This window comes from Podarcis gaigeae (assembly GCF_964106915.1).
Source record: "Podarcis gaigeae genome assembly, chromosome: 9".
Lineage (NCBI taxonomy): Eukaryota > Metazoa > Chordata > Lepidosauria > Squamata > Lacertidae > Podarcis > Podarcis gaigeae.
In genome coordinates, this window is record NC_139685.1 from 57474412 (window position 1) to 57497234 (window position 22823).

Here is a 22823-nt window from a genome sequence, read left to right on the forward strand (position 1 = left end):
GTGTTGTGGTTTTTGTTTTGTTTTGGTGGAGTAGCCTGCTTGAGGTTTTCTTTCCTTGAGCTGCATATGCCTTTTGCCATCTCCCCTATGTACCTTGGCATGTGTGGTGGCCCGACTGGGAATGCTAGGTCCTTTCCTGCTTTTACAGTCAATGCCAATTCGCTAATTTGGCAGGCTGGCCCTGTTGCTGGCATCTGCCTCAGAGTGGGCAGATCAGGACAGCAAGCCAGCCGACCTGTCAAATGTTGTCGTCCTCCAGTGAGTAGCACAGTGCCCTGTGTTGGCAAAGCAGGAATAGCCAGCCTACGAAATAATTACTTGGGAGTCTGCAGTTGTGGTCTTCTTTGTGTGCAAAGACCAAGGGTGTGTGTGTATGTGTGTGTGTGTGTGTGTGGAAATCCTGACATGCACAATGGATAAATTTTAATCTGCCGTGTGCCATAGCAAATTCATTACCGTTCTTCCATTATTTCTCTAATAGCAGCCACATTAGGGCCGGCACCTAGATGGGTGTAGAAAGGGCCTTCGTCTTTTTCGATAATCTGTTCTGTTTAAAAGAAGACAGAAACAAACAAACAAAAGGTTAACGCAGTATGCTTTTGACAATGTCTTTAAAAGATATTACATACTAAAGCATAGTTTCACCTTATATACATATTTTACTCACTTCAGGAAAAAAATCTAAATGAAATCTGTAACAAGACCTGTTTGCACTATACATATGAGTAAAACCAACCCCAAAGACTCTTGGTAGGTCATCTGTGCACCAAATCATTCATGGACTGGTAGAAGGGCTAGGGAAACCATTACTGTTTTCACTTGGGAATCGTGTTTTTTTTTAAAAAAAATTAAAAATGCAAATAGGGAATTATTGTACCAAACAAGAGAGTGAGCAATATTTGGGGCAGTTCTAATGCATAATGCCAGATGAACGTATTTTTTTTATATAAGGCATGGTTAATACAGTTATTGTAATAGGGGTCAATTAGGATTTTCTCTGTTCCTGTTACCATCAGGAATCAATGAAAGTTATTGCTGTGGAATAGCTAATGGAAGAAAATCAGATAGGGCATATTCTCGACTTTTGGTATGTCAGCACCTCTGCTTATTACTTTTTTGGTACAGAAATATTGGAAGGTAAAATCCCTTTATTACAGAGGCAAGAAACCTATGACCCTCCATATGTTGCTGAACTACAACTCCCATTTTCCCTGACCACTGGCCACACCGCCTTAGGCTAATGGGAGCTCAAGTCCAAGAAGAACATCTGGAGAGCCACAAGTTCCCCATTCCTGCTTTATTACATCTGGTTCGACCATAAATAAAGGTTGGAAATGAGTCTAGATTTTCATTGATAGTATTAGCCTTTTAGCTTTGCAGCAGTTCCTGCTATCTATATATGCACCCCAAGGCTCAGTTATTAAATTTTTTAAAAAGGTAAATTGGGGTTCAGATAAATTCCTTTAAAACCATGTGTTGAAAATACAAATGTCTCAGTGTGACCGGTTCTATAAAGGCAGAGCAAAGTTTTGTACTATGCATTGAATGATTCTTATGCAACTGTGTCCATTATTCTTATTGTGGTGCATACATGGAGGACGACTGTTCAGGCCCAAATTGCATGCATCTTGAAATGTTTCAAATAAAATGGGGCATGGGGATATACCAAAGGGGCGTACAGTAGAAGAGGGTGCTAAATGTCCTGCTGCTCTTCTGTACCCCATAGCCAGATGCCAGTACAGAGAGAGACCACCTTGAGAAAAGGGCAGCGGCTGTAGAGGGAAGGACCACAAATGGAGGATTCAGAACCCTCAGACCATGCACTTATTTAATACATTAAATCACACCTCTATTCCTTTGTGGCGCTAGGCCAAAGGTCTTTTATGAAGACCTTATCTTCTATTATGTGCAATTTGGTCTTAAGTCATTCTGCAACAACACTTTTCCAGTGTCCTAATTCACCATGACAAAACTAGATGCAATTTCCTCATTTTACTTGCACAGGTTATTTCAAAGAGACAGTTTTCCATTCTGTTTGCCTAGGAAATCATCTTGCATTTCTGGCCTTGCTCAGGCAATACTTTCAGAAGAGAAATCATACCTGCAAGAGTCTCAACTCTACATGTGCCTTCACCTTGTCCAATCACACCCATATAATGTGCTCAGAATGTAACAAACCAGCCATCTTTTTATTGTGGGAAATTTGACACCATAAATCACTCCCAAAGAAAAGTGGAGAGTGGATCATGGAGTCAGGATGATTCCATAGCCAACCACATGTTGTATAGCATCATTCAACTCATTCAACTCATAGTATTTTCCATGAAGGAAACTGAAGAACAGTGTGGCTGGAACTGCAAGAGCCTGAGATACTTATAATTTTATGGATAAGAAATTCCAACCTGCGAACTGAGAAATGCAGTTTGGGACATTTATTTGAGAAGACAAGGGAAGTCTTCCCTATAGTAGAAAGGGGAGTGACTTGAGGAAGGGAGCTGGTTGGGCTTGGAAAATTATAGCAGAATGGTATTATCATATTCATTTAAAAACAAACTCTGAAACATCAAACTCAACTCACCAACGCAGCTACATGATGGGAAATCGTACTGAGTTTTGACAGGTGTGTCCAGTAGGTTTTTCACAGGGGTATCTAATAACTTGGAAGGTGACTCTAAAAAATGATTGAGAGCTGTTCCAGCAGCCGTTCTTTTGGTTGGTGTTTTTTCACTGGAATGAATGGGCTGTTGATCAAAAGAGGCTGCGTGGCTGTTGAAATCTGCAGCGGCGGAATTCCTTGACAGAATAGTGATGGGTCCCACAGTTTCAACTTTCACATGTTTCGGTGATTTGATAGTAAGGGACTTGTGATCAAAGGGCGTTCTGACCTGAAACTGTTTCAGCTGCTGCTCCATGGTTTCGATTATACTCTTTTGTTGCATGTTCTCACAACCAAAGTGCTGAATCTCTTGTTTAATTGTTTTTTTCCACGCTTTGTTCTCCAGCTGCCCAGCTGATGGAGGGGTGCAGACATTCAACTTGGAGCCAGCTTCAGCTTTAATAGGCTTGTGTCCCACACCGTGACAGGTGTCAGATTTGTTTTGTTGTTCTTGCCTGTTTAAGATGTGACACCTGAGAGCAGCATGCTTCTGAAAATCCCTTTGAGGTTGAGTTGGAAGATGGCAGCCTCTCTGATCAACTCCTGCATGGGACGCCGATTGCTGACTGTAGGGTATGTACCTTTGCTGAATCTGGGCAGGTTGTGGGCTACACATGTTGCTGGTCAAATTAGAATATCCCTGTGTTTGCTGGAAGGGTCCAGCTGAAGTTGGTGGAGACTGGGAAGCTTCTTCCTGAAAGCAATGGGGCACATCTTGTTTGGGGGCCATACTATGTGTGTAATATTGCATATGCTGTAAGTCATGAGTTGCATTTTCTGCAAAGAGCTCAGTGTTCATAGGGTTTTCTTTTTTCTCAGAGACTAAGTGCATGTTGTTCAAGTAGGAATGCTTCATAACAGTATTTGCTTTGAAAGCATGATTGTAAAGGGAATCTTTACTGTTCATATCGGACACCGGTCCTGGCCTGGCCTGGGAGTTTTGCATTGGGAAATCAGTTGATTTGAAGTAATTGTTTGCAGTTTCAAAACTTTCTTCCAATTTAAGATGACTGAAAGATGCCCCTTCTAGCTGCTGCTCTTGTCTGCTTTGGGAATGAGGAAAGGTCTGAGGAAGTTCTCTACTCTTCATGTGCAATGATTGCTGCTGGGAGCCCATGGTTAGCTGTGGACTGTGTGGCAACTGTGTTGGCTGGGTCTGGAGCATCTGTTGCAATATATGTGAACGGAGGAACTGTTCATTTTCCAATGGTGGAAGATTTAAGTGCTGTGGCTTTATCTGCGACTCCAGGGACTGTTCAGTGTGGTGTTCAGCTTGCGGCTGAAAGTGGAAGTGCTTTGCATTTTGCTGCTGTTCGTGGGCTTTGAGCATAGTATCCACCTTTGTAGGCTGTGGTGAGTGCTTTTGGAATTGCATTTGCTTCTCACCTGTAAGATGAGGTGGCAGCTGTGTTGCCTCACCCTTGTACAGTGCTGGTATCTGCTCACATTGTGTGATGTTCTGGAAGCAAGTTTGCCCTGTAACCTCCTTTGATGCATTGGGGCTCCCAGGATATTGTTTTGGATGGGTCTGATCAGCTGAATTTGACTGAAGCTGAAGCATTGTCCTTAAGAGCACCTCATTTGATTTTTGGGGAGATTCACTGGGGCGAAAGTGAGGGGAAGATATTCCTGTCCAAGATGTCTGCAAGTGAGGGTGTGACTGATGCATCTGATTTTTCACCAAGTCTTTTTCATTGCTAGTTACGGTCTCCTGGTTAATTTGGCACAGGAGATGTTGATAATGTTGTTGCAACTCTTTACTGCTTCCTACTATTTCTGTGTCTTGAACCTGCGGCTCCAGTTTTGACTGCAGTTCATCAGGATATTGTTGCCTGATGCCTGATGCCATTGCAGAAAGCATCAGATCTCTTGTTTCATTGCCAGTCTGTTGTGAAACCTGAACCTCTTGTTGAAGACCCTGCTGAGAACTAAGTGCTTGCTGGCAAAGGCCAGGAATTTGTGCTGCAAGGTCCCCCTGCTGTTGCTGCTGCTCTCCATTCTTCTCTTTCTTCAAATGAGTCTCTTGACTTTGGGTCTCATAATGGTTATGCACTTCTGAAACACTCATGGAAAGAATGCTGTTTATTTCTGGAAGAGGAGAAGAAGCTGCAACAGGAGGTGGGCTGAAATAACTCTTCTTGAACATGGGGTCTTGTTGGAACAAAGCACCGTTTTCCTCTGCTGGCTCTGCTGGTCTCTCTGAGCTACTGTTATGAGCTTTCATATTGCTGTTGGGATTTTGTGAGAAATCTTGACTGGGTAGTGAGAAATCTTGACTGGGAACCTGCCCCATGTTTCCTGGAACATCAGTATTCTCTGTAGGGGACTGGCATGCATTTTCAGATTTTTGCTGCTCCAATTGCAGTTCTGGTTTCTGAAAAGTGTAGCAGGCTGGCAATGTGGATATCTTACTGCCGTCTTCTGTGCTGTGGACTTCAGTGGCCACAGAATCTAGCACCTGAGGCAGCTCAGAGTTTGAGGTTTGTGGGGAGTTGATCTGCCCTGAAGTATGGGATGAATGTGGTGTGCCACAAGTCGATTCGTTAGTAGCCTGTGTGTTTATGGCATTTGTAAGAGATGTGGTTTTCTGCATTGCAATGGACACATGATCTGGATTATACTGAGAGAGCGTTTTCTCAAGGAGTTCATCGTGCATGTTTTCCATAGAAGAGGCAGAAACTATAGCACCATTAGGCATTGACACTGCCTTGCTCTTGTAGAGCAAAGCAATGTCCCTGTTGTGGCAATTCATGTTTTCACTCTCCTGTTCATTCTGAACCTGGGGAGCAGGAGGAGTTTCTGAAGCACCATGGTTGTTTTTGGAGGACTGTATGAGAACTGAAGCTGCATCTTCTTCCATTCTAAAACCCACCAAGTCCTCCTCGCTGTATGAATTGGGAACACTTGGTTGATCACTGCCATCCAAAGAGGTTTCTTTCCCTCCTTTTGCTTCTTCATCTTGTCTAAGCTTTTTGTTCTGGTGAAGCCCGTACAGAGAAGGCTCGCTGAAAGTGCGTTTTATCCCACCATTTTGCATATACCTGCCACAGTCTCTCTTTTCTTGCAGAAGGTCTGGGCTTATTCTGTTATTTGCATTTCCTCTGACAGTGTGCTTCATTCCATAGTTGGCCTTGAAATGCAGCCACGTGTGGTCGCCATTGACTTCAACCTGGCCCTTCTCTGCTGGTGGGCTCCCATTCTGTAGCTTCACTGACAAAGGCTCTCCCTGGCAAACATGAGAAGGATGTGGTATTAGAAATGGGCTCAAACTACTGCCTTCAACATGGCTGGTTCTATCCTGTTCCATCTGGCCTACTCTGGGGCCATCCACAAGGCTGCCCTCCTATTGTATCTGAAAGAGAGAATGGGGGAGGGGGGAAATCCATGTTTATTTGATGCACGCTACACAACCCCACATGGCAATTACGCACTTCATCTAATGCACTTCCCCTTCCTAGATCAAGAGCCTCATAGAAATTGTGACAGTGTCTAAAAGTGCTGCAATATACTGTATTTTTCGCGCCATAAGACACGTTTTTAGAGGAGGAAAACAAGAAAAAAAAATATTCTGAATGAAACAGTGGATGCATGATTTTTGTGGTGCAGGCTGTGTGATCTGATGGTGAATTTGGGGTGACCCAATGCAAAAATCCTGAGGATCCATGTTTTGTAACCAAGTTTTTGCGCCATTGAGGTCCACCGAAACAGTGGATGTGTGGTTTTTTTGGTGCAGGCTATAGCCATGGACATGCTATGTGATCTGATGGTGAATTTGGGGTGACCCAATGCAAAAATCCAGGGCCCACACATTTGCTCCATAAGACGCGCAGACATTTCCCATTACTTTTTAGGAAGAAAAAGGTGTGTCATATGGAGCGAAAAATATGGTATATTATGTCAAAAAATATACAGATGTGCATCTTTTTTTGGAGAATAGCAACATGTATGGGAAGACTCTAGTAGCGGTCTAAGAATCGCAAGCTCTCTTTCCAAAAGAGATATATTACAATCAATGCTATAATGGAACTCAGCAGCTCTGAGACTGAACAGATGATGGTTTTTTTCAAAAAAAATATACACTCTCAAAAGCAGTGAACACAGCTGGACAGATGTTCACTCTTTCATCAGGGGAGAAGAAAGCACTAAACAGCTTTGAGCATTCTGAGGTTCCAACATCAAAGCTTACAAGAGCACCCACAGAGAATTCAAAGTCCCAAGTATGTCTCTGAATACAAGTGGCTGGGAATCACAGTTGATGTTGAGGTGGAGCACTGCTACACTCAGGTCCTGTGTGTGGGCTTCCCATAGGCATTGGACTGGTCACTGTGAGAACAGGATGCTGGACGAGTGGACCTTTGGCTTGATCCTGCAGAGCTCTTCTTCTATTTGGAGGTCTGTGAGCTCCATCTTGGGACAAGCCGAGTTTCAAATCATGTGAAGTTTGTCATTAAAAACACTGCTGCTAGTGAAATGGGATGTGAACGCTTCAATATGATTAATTAACACCTGCTTGAATTATTAAAACAGGATATTTGCATGCAATGATTGCTGCAGCAAAGCTACTCTTTGAAAATGTCACCTATTACACAGACTGCAGCAGTAGAACAAGATTGCTTGCTCCCTTTTCTGTGTGATGTTTGAATGCTGTGCTCCACTTTCCATGGTTATTTCTGCCTTGTAATGTAAAAAGTAAAAGAAAACAGAAATTCAAATTTTTGCAGTTATCTAGAATGACCACATGTGAAGAAAAAACCAAAACGTCTTAGAAAGTCCTCTGTATAAGACCTCTGCATAAGTGAGCTGGGGTGAGGCATTCCACACCCCAAAAAAATCCCATTAATTTTTTTTCATTTGTGCCCTTATCTAATATTGGGCCATAAAGACAAACCATAGGTGGAGGTGGAACTGTAAATATCGAAGTATGTCCCTCTGCAAGTGCAAGCTTTCATTCCAACAATTCCCACACAAGTTCAAAATTCTGAATTGCAATCATACAGTGCACATCTGTATGGTATGGTAAGCATGGGGATCCAAAATAATCCTAAATAGATCCCCGCTTTACTGTCCTTCATGGGACAGGAAAGCAGCTGGAGGAAGAGAAGTGGGCAGAGGCCAGAGAAAGAACAGTGAATGGAGGGATGTTATTTTTGCATCCTTGGGGATCCCCTGGGAAACTCACTAGACCTGCAGGACCCAGGTATGGAAAGTGTAGCTGACTGCTGAATAGGACACAGCTGTAGGAAGTCCCATCCACCCCAAACACCAAGGCTAGAGTTAGAGACTAGGGGTGATGTTAACAGTTTCCAGGCACCTTTTGTGAGATTTTTGTGGGTGAACTATGGGTTTGTTTGGGCCCTGGGTGGGTGAGTAGAAACCAGGCAGCCAAGAAGGAAGGCATGTCAGAAGGATGTAAAATTGATTTTGCTTCATATTTATTAATAGTTTCATATTTTTATTAATGCAACTGTATTTTTGTAGTATTTAAGTTGTCTCATGTTTTTGTTGTCTATAAACTACTTATAGTGCATGCATATGTGTGTGTGTGTGTGTGTTTACACACATGTGTGCGTGTGCACACACACAAGTAAATAATAAAATTCAGGGATTGAGAAGGGAAAGGATTGTGCCAGTTCTATATCAGCATCTGCCCACCATTCATGGTAGAACAACTGAGAGAGAAATTAGCCAATGTGAAAGTCAATTGGCTTATTCAACTGAGTTTGGGACATGGATAATATGTCCTTTAGCAAGGAAGAAATCACAGCCAACTTGAAGGTCATCTAGGGATTTCTGTTGGAGTTGGGTCACTACCAATATATTGAGTAGTTGTGTCACTGCTCAATATATTTATTTTCTTTCCAAAATGGTGAATTAGCAATCTGTAAATAGCTGGACAAATCCCTTCCCCTTTTGTGTGAAGTAAATTGTACCTCTTCCAAAGCAGAGGCTTTCCCCAAGTATAATAATTTGTATTTCCTGCTCCCTTCAGTTACTGAACTCCAGCCAATATACTTATCAGCTTTACTTACACACACACACACACACACACACACACACACACACACACAGGACCAGCCATAGTTCATTAGAAATTCATGGCACATCAGTAGCATCTGCGAAACAATGATTGCATCTAGGACCAATTCTGCAGTCTAATCCATCATAATTATGACTGGCCTCTTTGAAGATGTCACGATGCATGACTTAGAACAGCACATTAGCGTGCAAAAGGGATAGGGATCGTATTTGTCCAATATGAATTTTAAATAATTCCACCCACACCAATTGACACTTTGTGAAACATGGAAATGTTGATATATTACTTTTCTCATATGGGGCATAAACTATTGCCAATTTAGACGTATGCTGCTACTGTTGCTTTTTAAAAGATGCCCAACATCTCTTTTAATGTGCCTTCAAGTGCACCACATTGAGAAAAATACAAGACACTACTTTTCAAGGAGGGGCCCAAGACCCCTCAAAATTATGTGGCTGCTGTCCTCACTCAGACACTTGCTAAATCACGGGGGCAAGCTTGCCCAAGACAGACAGATGCCAACAACCCTGACATTTTACTTCTATGCATCTACCACAATTCTCAGTCCAGCTGCTCATCTAATGAAGTAGGCTGTTGCCTGTCAAAGTGTATAGCATGGTATGTCATGAAGTTGCTATGGTGACAGGGGGCCTTTTGGTTTTCCTACTGTTACAGACTAGTGTGTTTTATTTGTCTGGAGTTTCTTACACATTATTCATTTGCTATATTTATATACTGCCATTCAACAGATGGTTTTACAAGAGGACTGCATAGCAAAATTGGTCCATACCCTAGAACATCTTAACTGTATGATCCTTCACTACAATTTTTTTCTCTCTCTCTTTTAAAAAACTGGATATTCCTTACACCATGTAGGTGCAGTTGGGAAGGTGGTATCGGTGGGTTTTGGTGAAGTGGTTACCTGAAGGCCTGCAATGGCCACAGGGAGAAAAAGGTCTCCCTGGAAATATACTGAACTCCCTTCTCCTCAGGAACATTCCAGAAAGGTTGGCGAAACCAAGACAGCATTGAATGGCATAAGCTGCTTGCTCAAAACACACTTGGGAATACATATTGGAGGGAACAGGTGCCTAATCTTTTTATGGAAACATTGTCACAGCAGCATACCAAGCATGGCTTCCGCAGATAGAGAAACCATTCAAAAGTGTGATCTTAAAACTAAGTCCAGCAACAGATGCACAGAGCTGCATAGAAACTCAACACTGTACAAAAGAAGCAATGAACCGGAATACCATAGCCAGTTGATGTTCTAGTCTGTCTCCCCTTTCCTTCCAAAAGGCCTGTATCTGCAAATGCATACACTTTCAGTGCTTATCACAGTGATGATGATGATGATGATGATGATGATGATGATGATGAACTGATACTATCTCTGCTGGTGCCTTTCCCGGGAAAATCAGAGGCTCACTATGTCAGGTTCCTACTGGAAGACCGGACAAAAGCTAGAACGTTGGCAGTGGCAAAGTTTCTATCGGTGGTTGCAAGAACAAATGAGCCCTATATTCTAAACAAAATGATTAATTAACCTGGAGGTAGGCTGTATGAACTGTGTATTGATTTGTAATGTTTTGTTGGGTCTCTGGACCGTAATAAATATTGTTGTTGTTGTAATAATAATAATAATAATAATAATAATAATAATAATAATTTTTATTTATACCCCACCCTCCCCAGTCAAGACCAGGCTCAGGGCGGCTAACACCAGGTATAAAAACAATTGATTAAAATATTATACTTTCCATTTTATTAGTCCACTCTCTTTAAGGTCTCATTATATTAAAATGGTATGGGGGGCAAGGAACCCTGCCTACATCTGTACATGGGCATCCATCTGAAGTGTTTTGTGGGAGTGTGTAAAGCACTGAAAAAGATGGAACAGGCTAGATTCCTTCACACACACAAATGAGAAGAACAGTACCTGTACATTTTGACTCTTCTCTCACATTCCACATATGCTAGAAACTTTTTCTTTAAAGAAATGAAAGCTGGGAATTATTATTCATCCAGGGTGGGAGCACCCCCCCCCCCGATATGCATTCATCTGAAAGAAATCAGTCAGCCACATTTCACTGCTGGTTACCGTAGTTCTAGTCTTCACCAGCTAAGGCTTGGAACTACAATTCCAAGCAGTTCCACAGGGGCCTTTTGTACCCCTCTCCCTCACTTTCCTTTTAAAATGTTTTCAAAGCTTTGAGAATGGCACGTTTGACTTTGTTCTGGCAGTTTGCCATCTACTGCCAATTCAGTTTCAGCTCCTAATCTTCCAAAGTACCTAGAAACCCAATTAGATTCAGTATAATTTTAGATGGCTGAAGGAGTACTGAGTTACTTCCTATATTTTCAGATATTAAGGGAGACATACGAAAGGTTAATGAAAAAATGACCCTCTGTCGATTTTTCCACAGAGTTCCCCTTCATAGTCTGCCAAAAGCCAGTCACAAGATGTTATTTCACAGATTGGTAATTGTCTCCCCAAAGCATGGATGTAACCATTGGTTCACAAAAGCATCAGTGTGGCTAAAATAGATTATTTCTAAAACAGGAGGGTTTTCCTGACTTTGGTTTGGGTGCTGAATGAAGCTTTTATGGTCTATCCTGATAGTAATGCTCCTCCCCACCATTTTTAGCAGGTCACCAAGGAGCTTCATAAAGGATGTTAGGATGAATAGAAGCATTAATCTTATACCTTTGCTCAACCATGGGAGTGAGGAAAAGATGTTGCTTCTCTGAAAGCAGTGAAGTACTCTTGATGCTTTGAGACCCTGCAGATAAATATCTGAATTATAAGGGGTCAGGCCTCTGTGGTGACGCATTTATAGAATATTGGTAGATAGGCTATGATTTGGCTAAAAACTAAGGGGAGTCAGGAGGTAGAGTTCATCAAGGAACTCTGTACCTTTCACCCAATAATCTGAACACTGCTTTGGATACTTCCAGTTTATAGTTCACAATCAAGAGGCATTTCTAGGAATAGCACTTTTTAAACATACCATTTACTTAACCTGGGGTAAAGGTAAAGGTAAAGGTAAACTGACCATTAGGTCCAGTTGTGACCGACTCTGGGGTTGCGGCGCTCATCTTGCTCTATAGGCCGAGGGAGCTGGCGTTTGTCCGCAGACAGCTTCCAGGTCATGTGGCCAGCATGACTAAGCCGCTTCTGGCGAACCAGAGCAGCGCATGGAAACGCCGTTTACCTTCCCACCGGAGTGGTCCCTATTTATCTACTTGCACTTTGAGGTGCTTTCGAACTGCTAGGTTGGCAGGAGCAGGGGCCGAGCAATGGGAGCTCACCCCGTCGCAGGGATTCGAACCGCCGACCTTCTGATAAGCAAGTCCTAGGCTCTGTGGTTTAACCCACAGCGCCACCTGCATCCCTCTAACCTAGGGTAGTGTTAGGCAAATAAGTCTACCTTGGTTTCTCATTTTTCCAATCCTGTTTTCAGTGCATCCCATTTCCATATACATCTACAATTCTTTTTCTAAAGTCTACATGAATATTTGAATGCACTTTCATGCAATCTCTTCCAATAGACACATTTTTGTATGCAGTGTTCCCTAGTATATGCATTTGTGCAGGCAAGTTACCCATAACAGAACGTATTTTAGCATGCACTTTACGCTAACATACACATTTTTGAGTGCATTGTTTGGCTGGGGGGAAAAAACCCCTGTATTGCAAAATTCAGAGAAACGTGAATATGTCTCCTAATATCAAAAGCAAACAAATGGCTGCTTCATCCCTACTCTGGAGTACTTGTATGAAAATCAATGAAATGCTACCATAGATTGTGGTGGTAGCTATGGCCTAAGAATGTACTAGTGTGGGATTTCATGAGTCTGATGAAGCCGAGGAAATATGTCAAGATTAAGAAATCTTGGTCAAGTTCCACAGGTGTATGTTCAGTTTGAAATCTTTTAAGGCTGCAGCCCTGAAAGAAATGTAGCAGCAGCTGTTACAAAATAAATAAATAAATAAATGGACGACTCCCAAGCTGCATTTGGTAGCGAAGAGCCTTTGGAAAAATGAACAGCTGTGGATGGAAAAACATGAGATAGCCACAGAGACCAATTATTCATAGAATCATAGAGTTGGAAGAGACCACAAGGGCCATCGAGTCCAACCCCCTGCCAAGCAGGAAACACCATCAGAGCACTCCTGACATATGGTTGTCAAGCCTCTGCTTAAAGACCTCCAAAGAAGGAGACTCCACCACACTACCTTTTACCCAATAATCTGAACACTTAATTTATTAATTAATTTATTAATTAAATTAGATTTATTAATTAAATCTAAAAAGCCACTCCTTTAAATTGAAATGCATTGCTTTCAAAAGCATGTAGGGATTTGAAGCTGGGTTTCCTAAGGCCCAACTCATTACAGCAGTGTTCACAAGTAATCTTTTTTTCCTTCTTCTTTTTTTTTTTTTTTTAGCTGGGGAGGAAGAGAAAAGAAACACCATTCGTGCACATTATAAAGCAGACTTACAAAGTGAATGGTATTTTTTTTTTTTAAAAAAGGTTACTAAAACACCTTGTAGTGCCTCCTGTGACCTTCCACCAATTGGCCCCTGCACCCCAATATTTTCCATTATTTCCTTCTTAATGTCTGATTTCCCTATCAAAGGGAATTTTCATGCTCCCATTTTGTGTGTTGGTCCAACTGGCATCCCCTCAATTCCCCTATGAGGCAGCTCCCCTATGAAGAAACACTGGGGCCTTCCTTAGTTTGGGAAATGGTGAATAATGGAGAACATGATAGGGGTGTATGTTATGTATCTCATAATACTATACTTGAGTGTCATCCTTTGGAAGGTTCAGAAAAGGCAAAATATTTCTCCACAGTGTATAGTAAAATGATGGAATTTGTTCCCACAGGATGTAGTGATGGGCACCAGCTTGGATGGGTTTAAAAGAGGATTAGACCATTTCATGAAGGATAAAGCTATCAGCAGCAACTAGCCACAATAGCTATGCTTTGTCTCTACCGTTGGAGGAAGTATGTCTCTGAATATACCGTATTTTTCGCTCTATAGGACGCACCCAACCATAGGACACACCTTGTTTTAGAGGGAGAGAACAAGAAAAAAAAAATCTCCCCCTCTCTGCTCAGCGCCCCTTCAACAAAGCGGCAGGAGAAATGGAGCCCCTTCCATTTCTCCTCCCGCTTGGCTGAAGGGGCGCTGCGCAGCTCTTCCTCTCTGCTGAAGTGGAGAGAGTCTCCAGAGTGCAGTGGGACCTCCCGCTGCGCTCCGAAGGTTTCCTATCCCTGAAGCCTTCAGCAAAAGGAACCCGGCAGCTATCCCTGAAGCCTTCAGAGCACAGCGCGGGTACCCGCTGTGCTCCACAGGCTTTGGGTTCCTTTTGCTGAAGCTGGGAGAGCAAGACTCTCCTGGCTTCAGCGAAAGTAACCTGAAGCCTCCGGAGCGCAGCTATCCCTGAAGCCTGGAGAGCGAGAGGGGTCGGTGCACAGAGGGAGCACTCCCTCCATGCTTTGGAGGCTTTGCGTTGCTATCGCTGAAGCCAAGGAGCCTGCATTCGCTCCATAGGACGCACACACATTTCCCCTTAATTTTTGGAGGGGAAAATGTGCGTCCTATAGAGCAAAAAATACGGTAAGTGGCTGGGAATCACAAGTGGAGAGAACCGTTACACCCATATCCTGGTTGTGGACTTTTCGTTGGCATTTGGTTGGCCACTGTGAGAACAGGATGCTGGTACTTTGGACTGATCCAGCAGGGCTCTTAATATTTTGTTACAGAAGCATCTAAGAACCCTTCCCCTGCCACATTTCAAAATGCTCAGAGATTCATTGCTGTGTGTTGTTCAACTCAATTATTAAGTTCTCCCAATTTACTTTAAACTGCCTACTGCATGAAGATGTATGTACCTTCAAAACAGCGGTGTTCTTATGATAAGAAACACCCACAGAGGCTATCTCCACTTCTAAATTAATGCTTTAATGTGCAGTAATTCAACCATGCCACAGGCATCGGAAGCTGCTGGACTGAGCAGGTATTTGGACAAAACATTAAATGAGACTGATCACATCCAGGCTGCATTAGGAAAGCGCAAAGTAGAAGTAAACACATCATAATGATAAAGGGCTTCAGTTATAATCAATCCATTGGAATTACGGGCAAAAAGAGAGAGATGTATCTATCCCTGGAATATGACCAACTCTTTTCTTCTACAGGTGTTGAGCAGAGGTTGCTGTGAGCAGTGGTACAGACATGCTGAGCAGGTTTGTATCATAAGTATGGCACTCTGATTTTAACTCTGGCCCTAGTTTTTAATATTCTGCATTATGCTGCAGATGAACTCAGCAATAAAACAAACACTGGTGGAGACTCATGACTGAGCCTACCTGGTGACAGTGCAGGCAGCATAGAAGGCACACTATGCTGCCTCCATTGTCTGGTCCAGAGGAGGTGGTAGAACCAACAGTAGCTCACTGTGACTTGTTTGCAAAGCACTCCCTCTGAAGGCGCAGGTACATAGCTTACAGGTACTTGTGGATACTTTGCTGTCTCTTGAGCTACAGAGTGCCTTCCATCAGCCTTGGGTGGTGGCTCAGCTGCATCCCTATCTGGACAGCGGTAGCCTAACTAGTGTTCTCTATTCTCTAGTAACCTCTAGGTTAGATTACCACAACCTATTATACATAGGACTGCCTCTGAAGATGGTTTGGAAACTTCAGCTTGTGCAGAATTTGGTGGCCAAGTTGCTCACCAGGGCAAGACGGTTTGAGCACATTACACCAATTCTGGCCTGACTGCACTGGCTCCCATTAGTTTCTGGGCCCAATGCAAAGTGCTATGTTTGGACCTATAAAGCCTTAAGTAGCTCAGGACAGCAATACTTCAAGGACTATCTCTCGCCATATGAACCAAAGAGGATGCTGCAATAATCATCTGAGGCTCTTCTTCGTGGGCCTCTTCTATGAGAGGTCTGGGGGGGTGTCCATATGAGAATGGGCCTTTTCTGTGTTGGCTCCCCATTTGTGAAATGCTCTCCCCAGGGAGGCGTGCCTAGTGCCTTCATTACATGTATTTAGGCACCAGGTGAAAATTTTTCTCATTAGCTAGGCCTTTGGGTGATTAACATTCTATGGCTTTTAAGGGGGGGGGAGGGGAGTTATTGGTTTGTGCTTATGTTATTGTATATTTTGTGCTGTAATTTTGTATTTTTCTGTTGTGAACCACCCTGAGACCATCGGATGAAAGGCAGCATACAAATTATTATTAATAATGATGATAAAACTTGCCATGAAACCCAGACCAACACATGACAAGCACACGGTCTGCTTACCACATGTCAGTGGACGACAGAAAATTGTACAACTGTGAAGAGGTTATACTGTGGTCATAAACAAGTATGCTGCTGTAGGTTTTTTTTAGCAGACAAAGAGTATCATTTAGCTGTAGAAGAAAAGGAAATTTATCAAGAAAGGAGATGGCACTTTCCAAGATAATAATGCCCATTCAAGAGCTCATAACCCACCTACTCTCAGCAGCCAGAAACATCTTAGCCAAACACTGGAGAGACCTTTCAGGAGTAAGCATGGACTAATGGTATCAAATAGTATGGAAAACAGCCTTATTAGAAAAACTAACCAATAAACTGTAACTGACATGGGGACAAATAAAAGAAGACGCCTTCACCCCGGTATAGCTCCCCTTTAATCACATACACAGCCCAACAAGACAACGACAAGAATCCACTAACAGCAAACGAATCAATCTGGCTAACTTGATAAAAAAAACCCACTCACACATGAAAACAAAGTTCACCACAGCTAATCACAAACAAACAACCATACCCTAGGACAGCGGTTCTCAACTTGTGGGTTCCCAGATGTTGTTGGACTACAACTCCCATCATCCCTGAGCTCTGGCCTTGCTAGCTAGGGGTGATGGGAGTTGTAGTTCAACAACATCTGGGGACCCACAGGTTGAGAAAGGCTGCCCTAGGCCAACCTCAACCTGTCTCGCCACCAAAGGAATACAAGAGAATAGTAAAGCGACGCCGACACAAACCCCACACATACATTAAGTAGAACAGAAGCATTGCCACCCCACCCTACCCCCACTCACCACAGCCCCCTCCACCTCTTTCCCCCCTTTTCTTCCTAATGTAACACTAATGTCTCAACAAATGAAACTGATCTGTAGAAAATGTAACTTCATACTTTTGTAAACCAAGAAATCTTTAATGAAAAATGTTTAAAAAAGAAAAAGAAGATGGCACTTATCAATATTCTGATGAAATAAATAAATAAAATAAAATAAGGACATATTTCAGATACAACAACAACTGCTGTACTTTAGGCTGCAAACACGCTAATCAATTTATAACACAAAAATACAGTCGTTCCCCCCCAATCTGGAATAATTCACGCTCTTCCACAGCCTGCTGCTTTCAATCTAGTTTCCAGCGCCTGCTACCAAGAAGGGTAGGTGCAGTTGCAAGATATGCATTTGACAACTCTCCCCTTGATTAGGCCATACATGTTTTCTCCTCTCTGTTCATGCCCAGACGTACACGAAGAAGGAAGAGAAGATTGTGATGCTAGTAGCTGAGACCACCTACATCTATTTTCAAATGGACACACTGAAGTAATCAATCTACAACACATTTTAATTTCTGTAATGAAACCAGTCTCTTAAGCACATTTCAGGGGCAAAAAAAATATGCAATAGATCTATTTTGTGTGCGGACTACATAGAAAGTCTCCATTCTACACAACCTTACTATTAGTATTAGAGTTGACTGCATAACATTGCACCTGTTGGCTTATCTGGTACCAAATGGGTTACCTACTGAGATGAAGTCACCTGGAGCTGGACCAAAATGCCCTTGCAGCAAGAGACCACTATGGGGTAAAAATCTGCTATTTTGGAAGAAGTGCGCAAACTCTGGCTGAATCTGCAGTGTGCACAGAAAGGTTTGGGCATAATTATTTATGTTTCGATAGATGAATTTTCACATAACAAGCAGGCAGATAGCAGGACCTGTGTGTATCATGAATGGGTACATTATGGGGAGTCGGATTTTTGTTGCATGAATGGATCCTACTTTTGTGCAACCAGTAAATGATGTGATGGGTCTGTTCACACAACCAGCTAAATGTGACCATGTCAGGGGCAAGGCAAACTTCTCTCCTCAACACATTCATTGTACCTAGATTGAACATATGAACTGGGCTATTGCTGTCAATACTGGAGGGGGGATATTCAGGATTTTATATATATTCACACACACACACACACACACACACACACACACACACACCACTGTACCACAAAAAAGATATCAAAAGTGGCTTACGACAATTAGAACATAAAACAAATCAGTAACGACATAAAAAGGTGAAAAACAAGTTAAAAACAAAAATCAGAATGAGGGCAATCGGTTTTGGATGGGATCACCCTAGGAAGCAGTCCTTAACAAACGAACAAACCCACAGACACAGCAGTGAGAATAGTGACTGAAAGCACCCAAAAGCACAATTTCCCCACCCTTTGAACACGGTAATGGATGAACAGTTAGTGCAGCTCTAATTTACAGATAGCTTTTTCCAAAAATGAGGGGGGGGAATGACTTTCAGTATTTTTATTATGCCTCCAGGCTGACCTAGTGAACCTAATATTTTTTCAGTTGCTCAACAGTTTCATGAAAGCAGGCAGGTGGTACCCCTTACAAGAGGGCTGATGTGAAACTAAAGCACTGCCTGTAATGAAGACAGAAACGAGAAAGTGTGCACTCAGAGACCAGGAAAAGAACAAAGATGCAGATTGTTTCATTGGTCTCTTCTAATTTTAATTAGGGTCTTCTTGGTGGGGAAGATTGAGATTATTCCAAGGAAGTCCCTGGTTCTTTACACATTCTCATTCGCTCCCCACAGAATGAATAATCACCCTCCTGCTTTTTTGCTCCGTGCTCTTTTTTTTGACAGAAGACACCCACAAAAAATCTAAATTTTGCATTGTTTTGCAATTAACATGCTGAGTAAATGCAGCTGCATCCCCAAAGGATTTTGAGTGATGCAAAATGTCCTTTCACTGTGAGATACAAAAGCTGAAGCTTGTTAATGTTAAAGAAACCTGTGCTCTTTGAAGTCTGGAAACACTGAATCTGTTTTCAGTGAGGGACTATTCTTCCCAAGGCTCTCTTGTTAAAGGAACAAAAGGAGAGAAAAGCGCTTCCCCCTTTCTCAATGCGCTTCGGAGAATCTGTTAGCTTTTGTGTAGAAGCATCAGCGACTGGCAGAAATTGCCTGCCATTTTGATTGGGCTGCATTAAGATACATTAATCGGTTGCCCACCGTCTCAAACCTCCCCTGTTTTGCTCCCGTTTCCTAACATCCTCTCACTCCCATAACTCAGCTGTCAGAGATGCTTCCAGCACTTCTGCTGTTGTTGCATCTCGCAGGCAGACCTCCATCCCTAGAAGAAAATAAATCCTTGTACATAATACACCAGAGATGTGAACCGGATATGGAAGACATTAAAATGGAGGGTATTGTTGTCCAGGCTGCTGCTGAACTCAAATTTTAAGAAGAAAAACGATTGCCCTGAGTCAGCTTTATGGCTTTCGTGAAAGGAAATAGTTTACACTTCCTCTGGTTTGCTTGTTCTTTCACCATTCAGGAAAGGGAGTGGGGAATCGCAGAATACCACATTGTAAAGTTGGAAGGGCCCTTGAGGGGCATTTAGTCCAACCCCCTGCATTGCAGGAATCTAAACTAGATAATATATGACAGATGACCATCCAATCTCTTGGGAGTCTTCCACTGTCAAGCAGCTCTCACTGGGTGGACTGCGTGGACCCCACCCGTTTACCTCTCAAAGCTTTCACTCTCTCTTGAAATCTCTCTTCAAAGTCCCTTTCAACTTTCCCTTATGGTACCCGATGACTATCAGTCTCATGAAGGAGTTAAAAGAAAGAAACTCTCATGTTTGGGGAAATGAAACATTTATTTCACCCGCCTGTAAGTTTTCGCCAGCCAACCCTTATGATGAAGACCAATGAATCAGGAAATTTAAGAAAGCAGCTAACTCTGAATAATCTACTATCAGCTCTGATAGGTGATAACTGTACCATTTCCAGCCCTTGTGCAATAGACTTTCTTCACAGAGCAACTGTTACATTGGACAAATAGCCCTACGCCAACCCCTTAACTGCAAGGCCTGCTACTGCGGCTTCTTAGAAAACTTTATCCTCCCTTCTCCTGTTCTCCTGCTGTCGCTGTGGAATTCCAGCTGCCTTCCTGCTTGAGCCCTGGCTACCATCATTGCTCCAGGTGCAGGAGAAGATGGGATTTTTTTTCTCTCCCAAAGGGCAGATATATTAGACAGAAGCAGGGCACATTTTTGCAAAGTGAAACCGAGAAGACTTCCCCCCACCATTACTGCAGCAAGTCCAGCTGCTTGTTGAAGGGGGGTGGGATTGAGGGGAAATTGACAAATGATTTCTCTCCAGGAATCTATAGAACAGAATAGCTGTGTGAAAGGCTGCCCACACCTGGGGAAATGATACAGATGTTAAATTTCACTAAAAAGTTAGATTATCTGAGGATGTGGGTGAAGGAAGCTGAATATGGAAAATCTGCAAGGTGTGTGACATCAGGCAAGCACCCCTTAAAGGTGAGCAAATAGAGAGCGGCTATTCAGTGTCAATATGCAGATAAATCCCAGATCTATTTCTCCATGTCACCTGAGACAGGTGAGAGCATGCAGGCCCCCAGAGCAGTGTCTGGATGCAGTGATGGACTGGTTGTTGAGCAATATTGAAACCAAGTGACAACAAGATGTAAGTCCTTTGGGATGGTGTTCCCAGGTCTGAGAATTAGGTAATTTTCAGTCAGCACCTTTTAGCACCACATATTCCCCCTGCCTGGCAATCTGTTAATTAGTGCCAACACTTAGCCCACTTCTTAAATAAGTTATTGTAAAAGGCGAAAGATTTATACGATCTGAAGAGAAACCAGGATTTGGGGCATAACATTATGTTTGAAGACTGGGAAAGGTTATGGAACACCGGAATGAAATTTACGGCATGTAGTGCCTTGAAGGAAAACATTATGAAAATGATATACCGGTGGTACATGACCCCAGTCAAGCTTGCTAAGATATATCACCTGTCTGATAATAAATGCTGGAAATGTAAAGAGGCGGAAGGGACATTTTTTCACCTCTGGTGGACCTGCCCGAAAGTGAAGGCCTTTTGGGAAATGATTCATAATGAACTAAAAAAGGTACTTAGATTTACCTTACCTAAGAAACCAGAGGCCTTCCTCCTGGGCATGGTGGACCAGAGAGTGCTTAAGAAGGACAGAACCTTTTTTATGTATGCTACTACAGCAGCAAGGATCCTGATTGCAAAACATTGGAAGACACAAGATTTACCCACACTGGAGGAATGGCACACGCAGTTGATGGACTACATGGAACTGGCCGAAATGACTGGCAGAATCCAAGACTTGGGAGAAGAAACAATCGAGGAGGACTGGAGAAAATTTAAAGACTATTTGGAAAAACATTATAAGTTGTATGAATGTTAAAAAACACACCTTTTAGGAAATTCTAGCTTCAGTAATGTTAAATTAAAGAAATGGAAATTAAGGTACAAGAAGTCAGAGATAAAATAATGAAACAACTTTATTGTGTTAAAATGAAAACGTACATGATTTGGGTCATAATATATTTGAAATTGGGTAACATGATAAAATGGAAGATACAATAAGTATTGAAACAAGTTAACAAATTGCAGACGTTATGCATTACAGAGAATGCAGGGTTGGGAGGACGCGGGGAAGTCCAGTAGATTTGGAAAAAAGAGTAAGAAAAATTTGTAACTTTCTTTTTCTACTTTTATAATATGCTCTTTATTCTTTTTTCTGTATTTCATAAAACTAATAAAAAATATTATTTAAAAAAAATTAAATAAGTTATTGTAATCATGGAGCATGGCCTAAATAAAAAGTGCTTTACCACAAATTAGAAAGTGCTCTAGAAGAAATTGAACACACACACACAACATGAAAGGAACGCAACCCACAGCTGTGCGTCTGCACACACGCGGATTGCAACTCATCGCTTCTGTGCATGCACGTGACGTCATTTTGCACGTGTGCACATGTGCAAGCAGCAAAACCAGGAAGTAACCCTTTCCGGTACTTCCGGGTCGCCGCGGGACGTAACCTGAAAGAACGTAACATGAAGCGGACATAACATGAGGTATGACGGTATATATATCAATTGACTGGAGGAAAATAGATGAAAGCAACGGCATATTCCGGTGAAGTGTCCCTTCCCAGACTGCATGGCCATACCATAACTGCTTATATGGACAGGAGACAGAGGGATATACAAACTGAAAAGAGCACTCTATCCCCAAAGAGCGAAGAGTCAGTTGCAATTCCACACAGAGCAACAGCACCATAGGAATTGTTAGCAGTGCTAGGAGCTGCCAGTCTGGAAGCTATCGTGTGCCCAAGTACTTGAGAGAAGGCGACATGACAGAAGTGAATGCAGTTATTCAGGACACAGAAAAACTGCACAGAAAAAAGTTATTCTCCTTCATAACTCTAGAACTCGTGGAGATGCAATGAAGTACAGTGGTACCTCGGGTTACAAACGCTTCAGGTTACAGACTCTGCTAACCCGGAAATAGTACCTTGGGTTAAGAACTTTGCTTCAGGATGAGAACAGAAATCGTGCTCCGGTGGCACAGCAACAGCAAGAGGCCCCATTAGCTAAAGTAGTGCTTCAGGATAAGAACAGTTTCAGGTTAAGAACGGACCTCCGAAACGAATTAAGTACTTAACCTGAGATACCACTGTAGAATGTCGACGGATTCAGGAAAGACAAAAACACCTCAGGACATAGTTAAAATTATGACGCAGCGATGGGCACCAATTTGGATTAGAAGTAGATTAGACAAATTCATGGAGGTAAAGCCTATGAAACATGAATGCTGTGCTCTGGCTCCATGCCTGAGGCAGTATGCTTCTGAATACCAGGTGTTGTGAATCGCAAGAGGGACATGTGCTGCTGTGCCCACGTCCTCCTTTGGGGCTTCCACAGGTTGGCCACTGTGAGAACAGGA

The 22823-nt window shown here is 42.5% G+C and overlaps 1 protein-coding gene across 2 annotated transcripts in view; it reads right to left on the reverse strand.

The window, feature by feature from the left end:
* TET2 (tet methylcytosine dioxygenase 2) overlaps positions 1-22823 on the reverse strand; it is a 69393-nt gene that overhangs the window by 17114 nt on the left and 29456 nt on the right. The window contains exons 2-3 of one of the 2 annotated variants that reach the window (XM_083756247.1): positions 2579-5882; positions 457-547 (exon numbers count right to left, since the gene is read on the reverse strand). In XM_083756247.1, coding sequence (XP_083612373.1) covers positions 457-547; positions 2579-5774 — 3287 coding nt within the window. In that variant the 5' untranslated portion in view covers positions 5775-5882. Of the gene's footprint in view, positions 1-456; positions 548-2578; positions 6009-22823 lie in introns of both variants that reach the window. The other variant, XM_083756246.1, reaches the window with a different exon arrangement.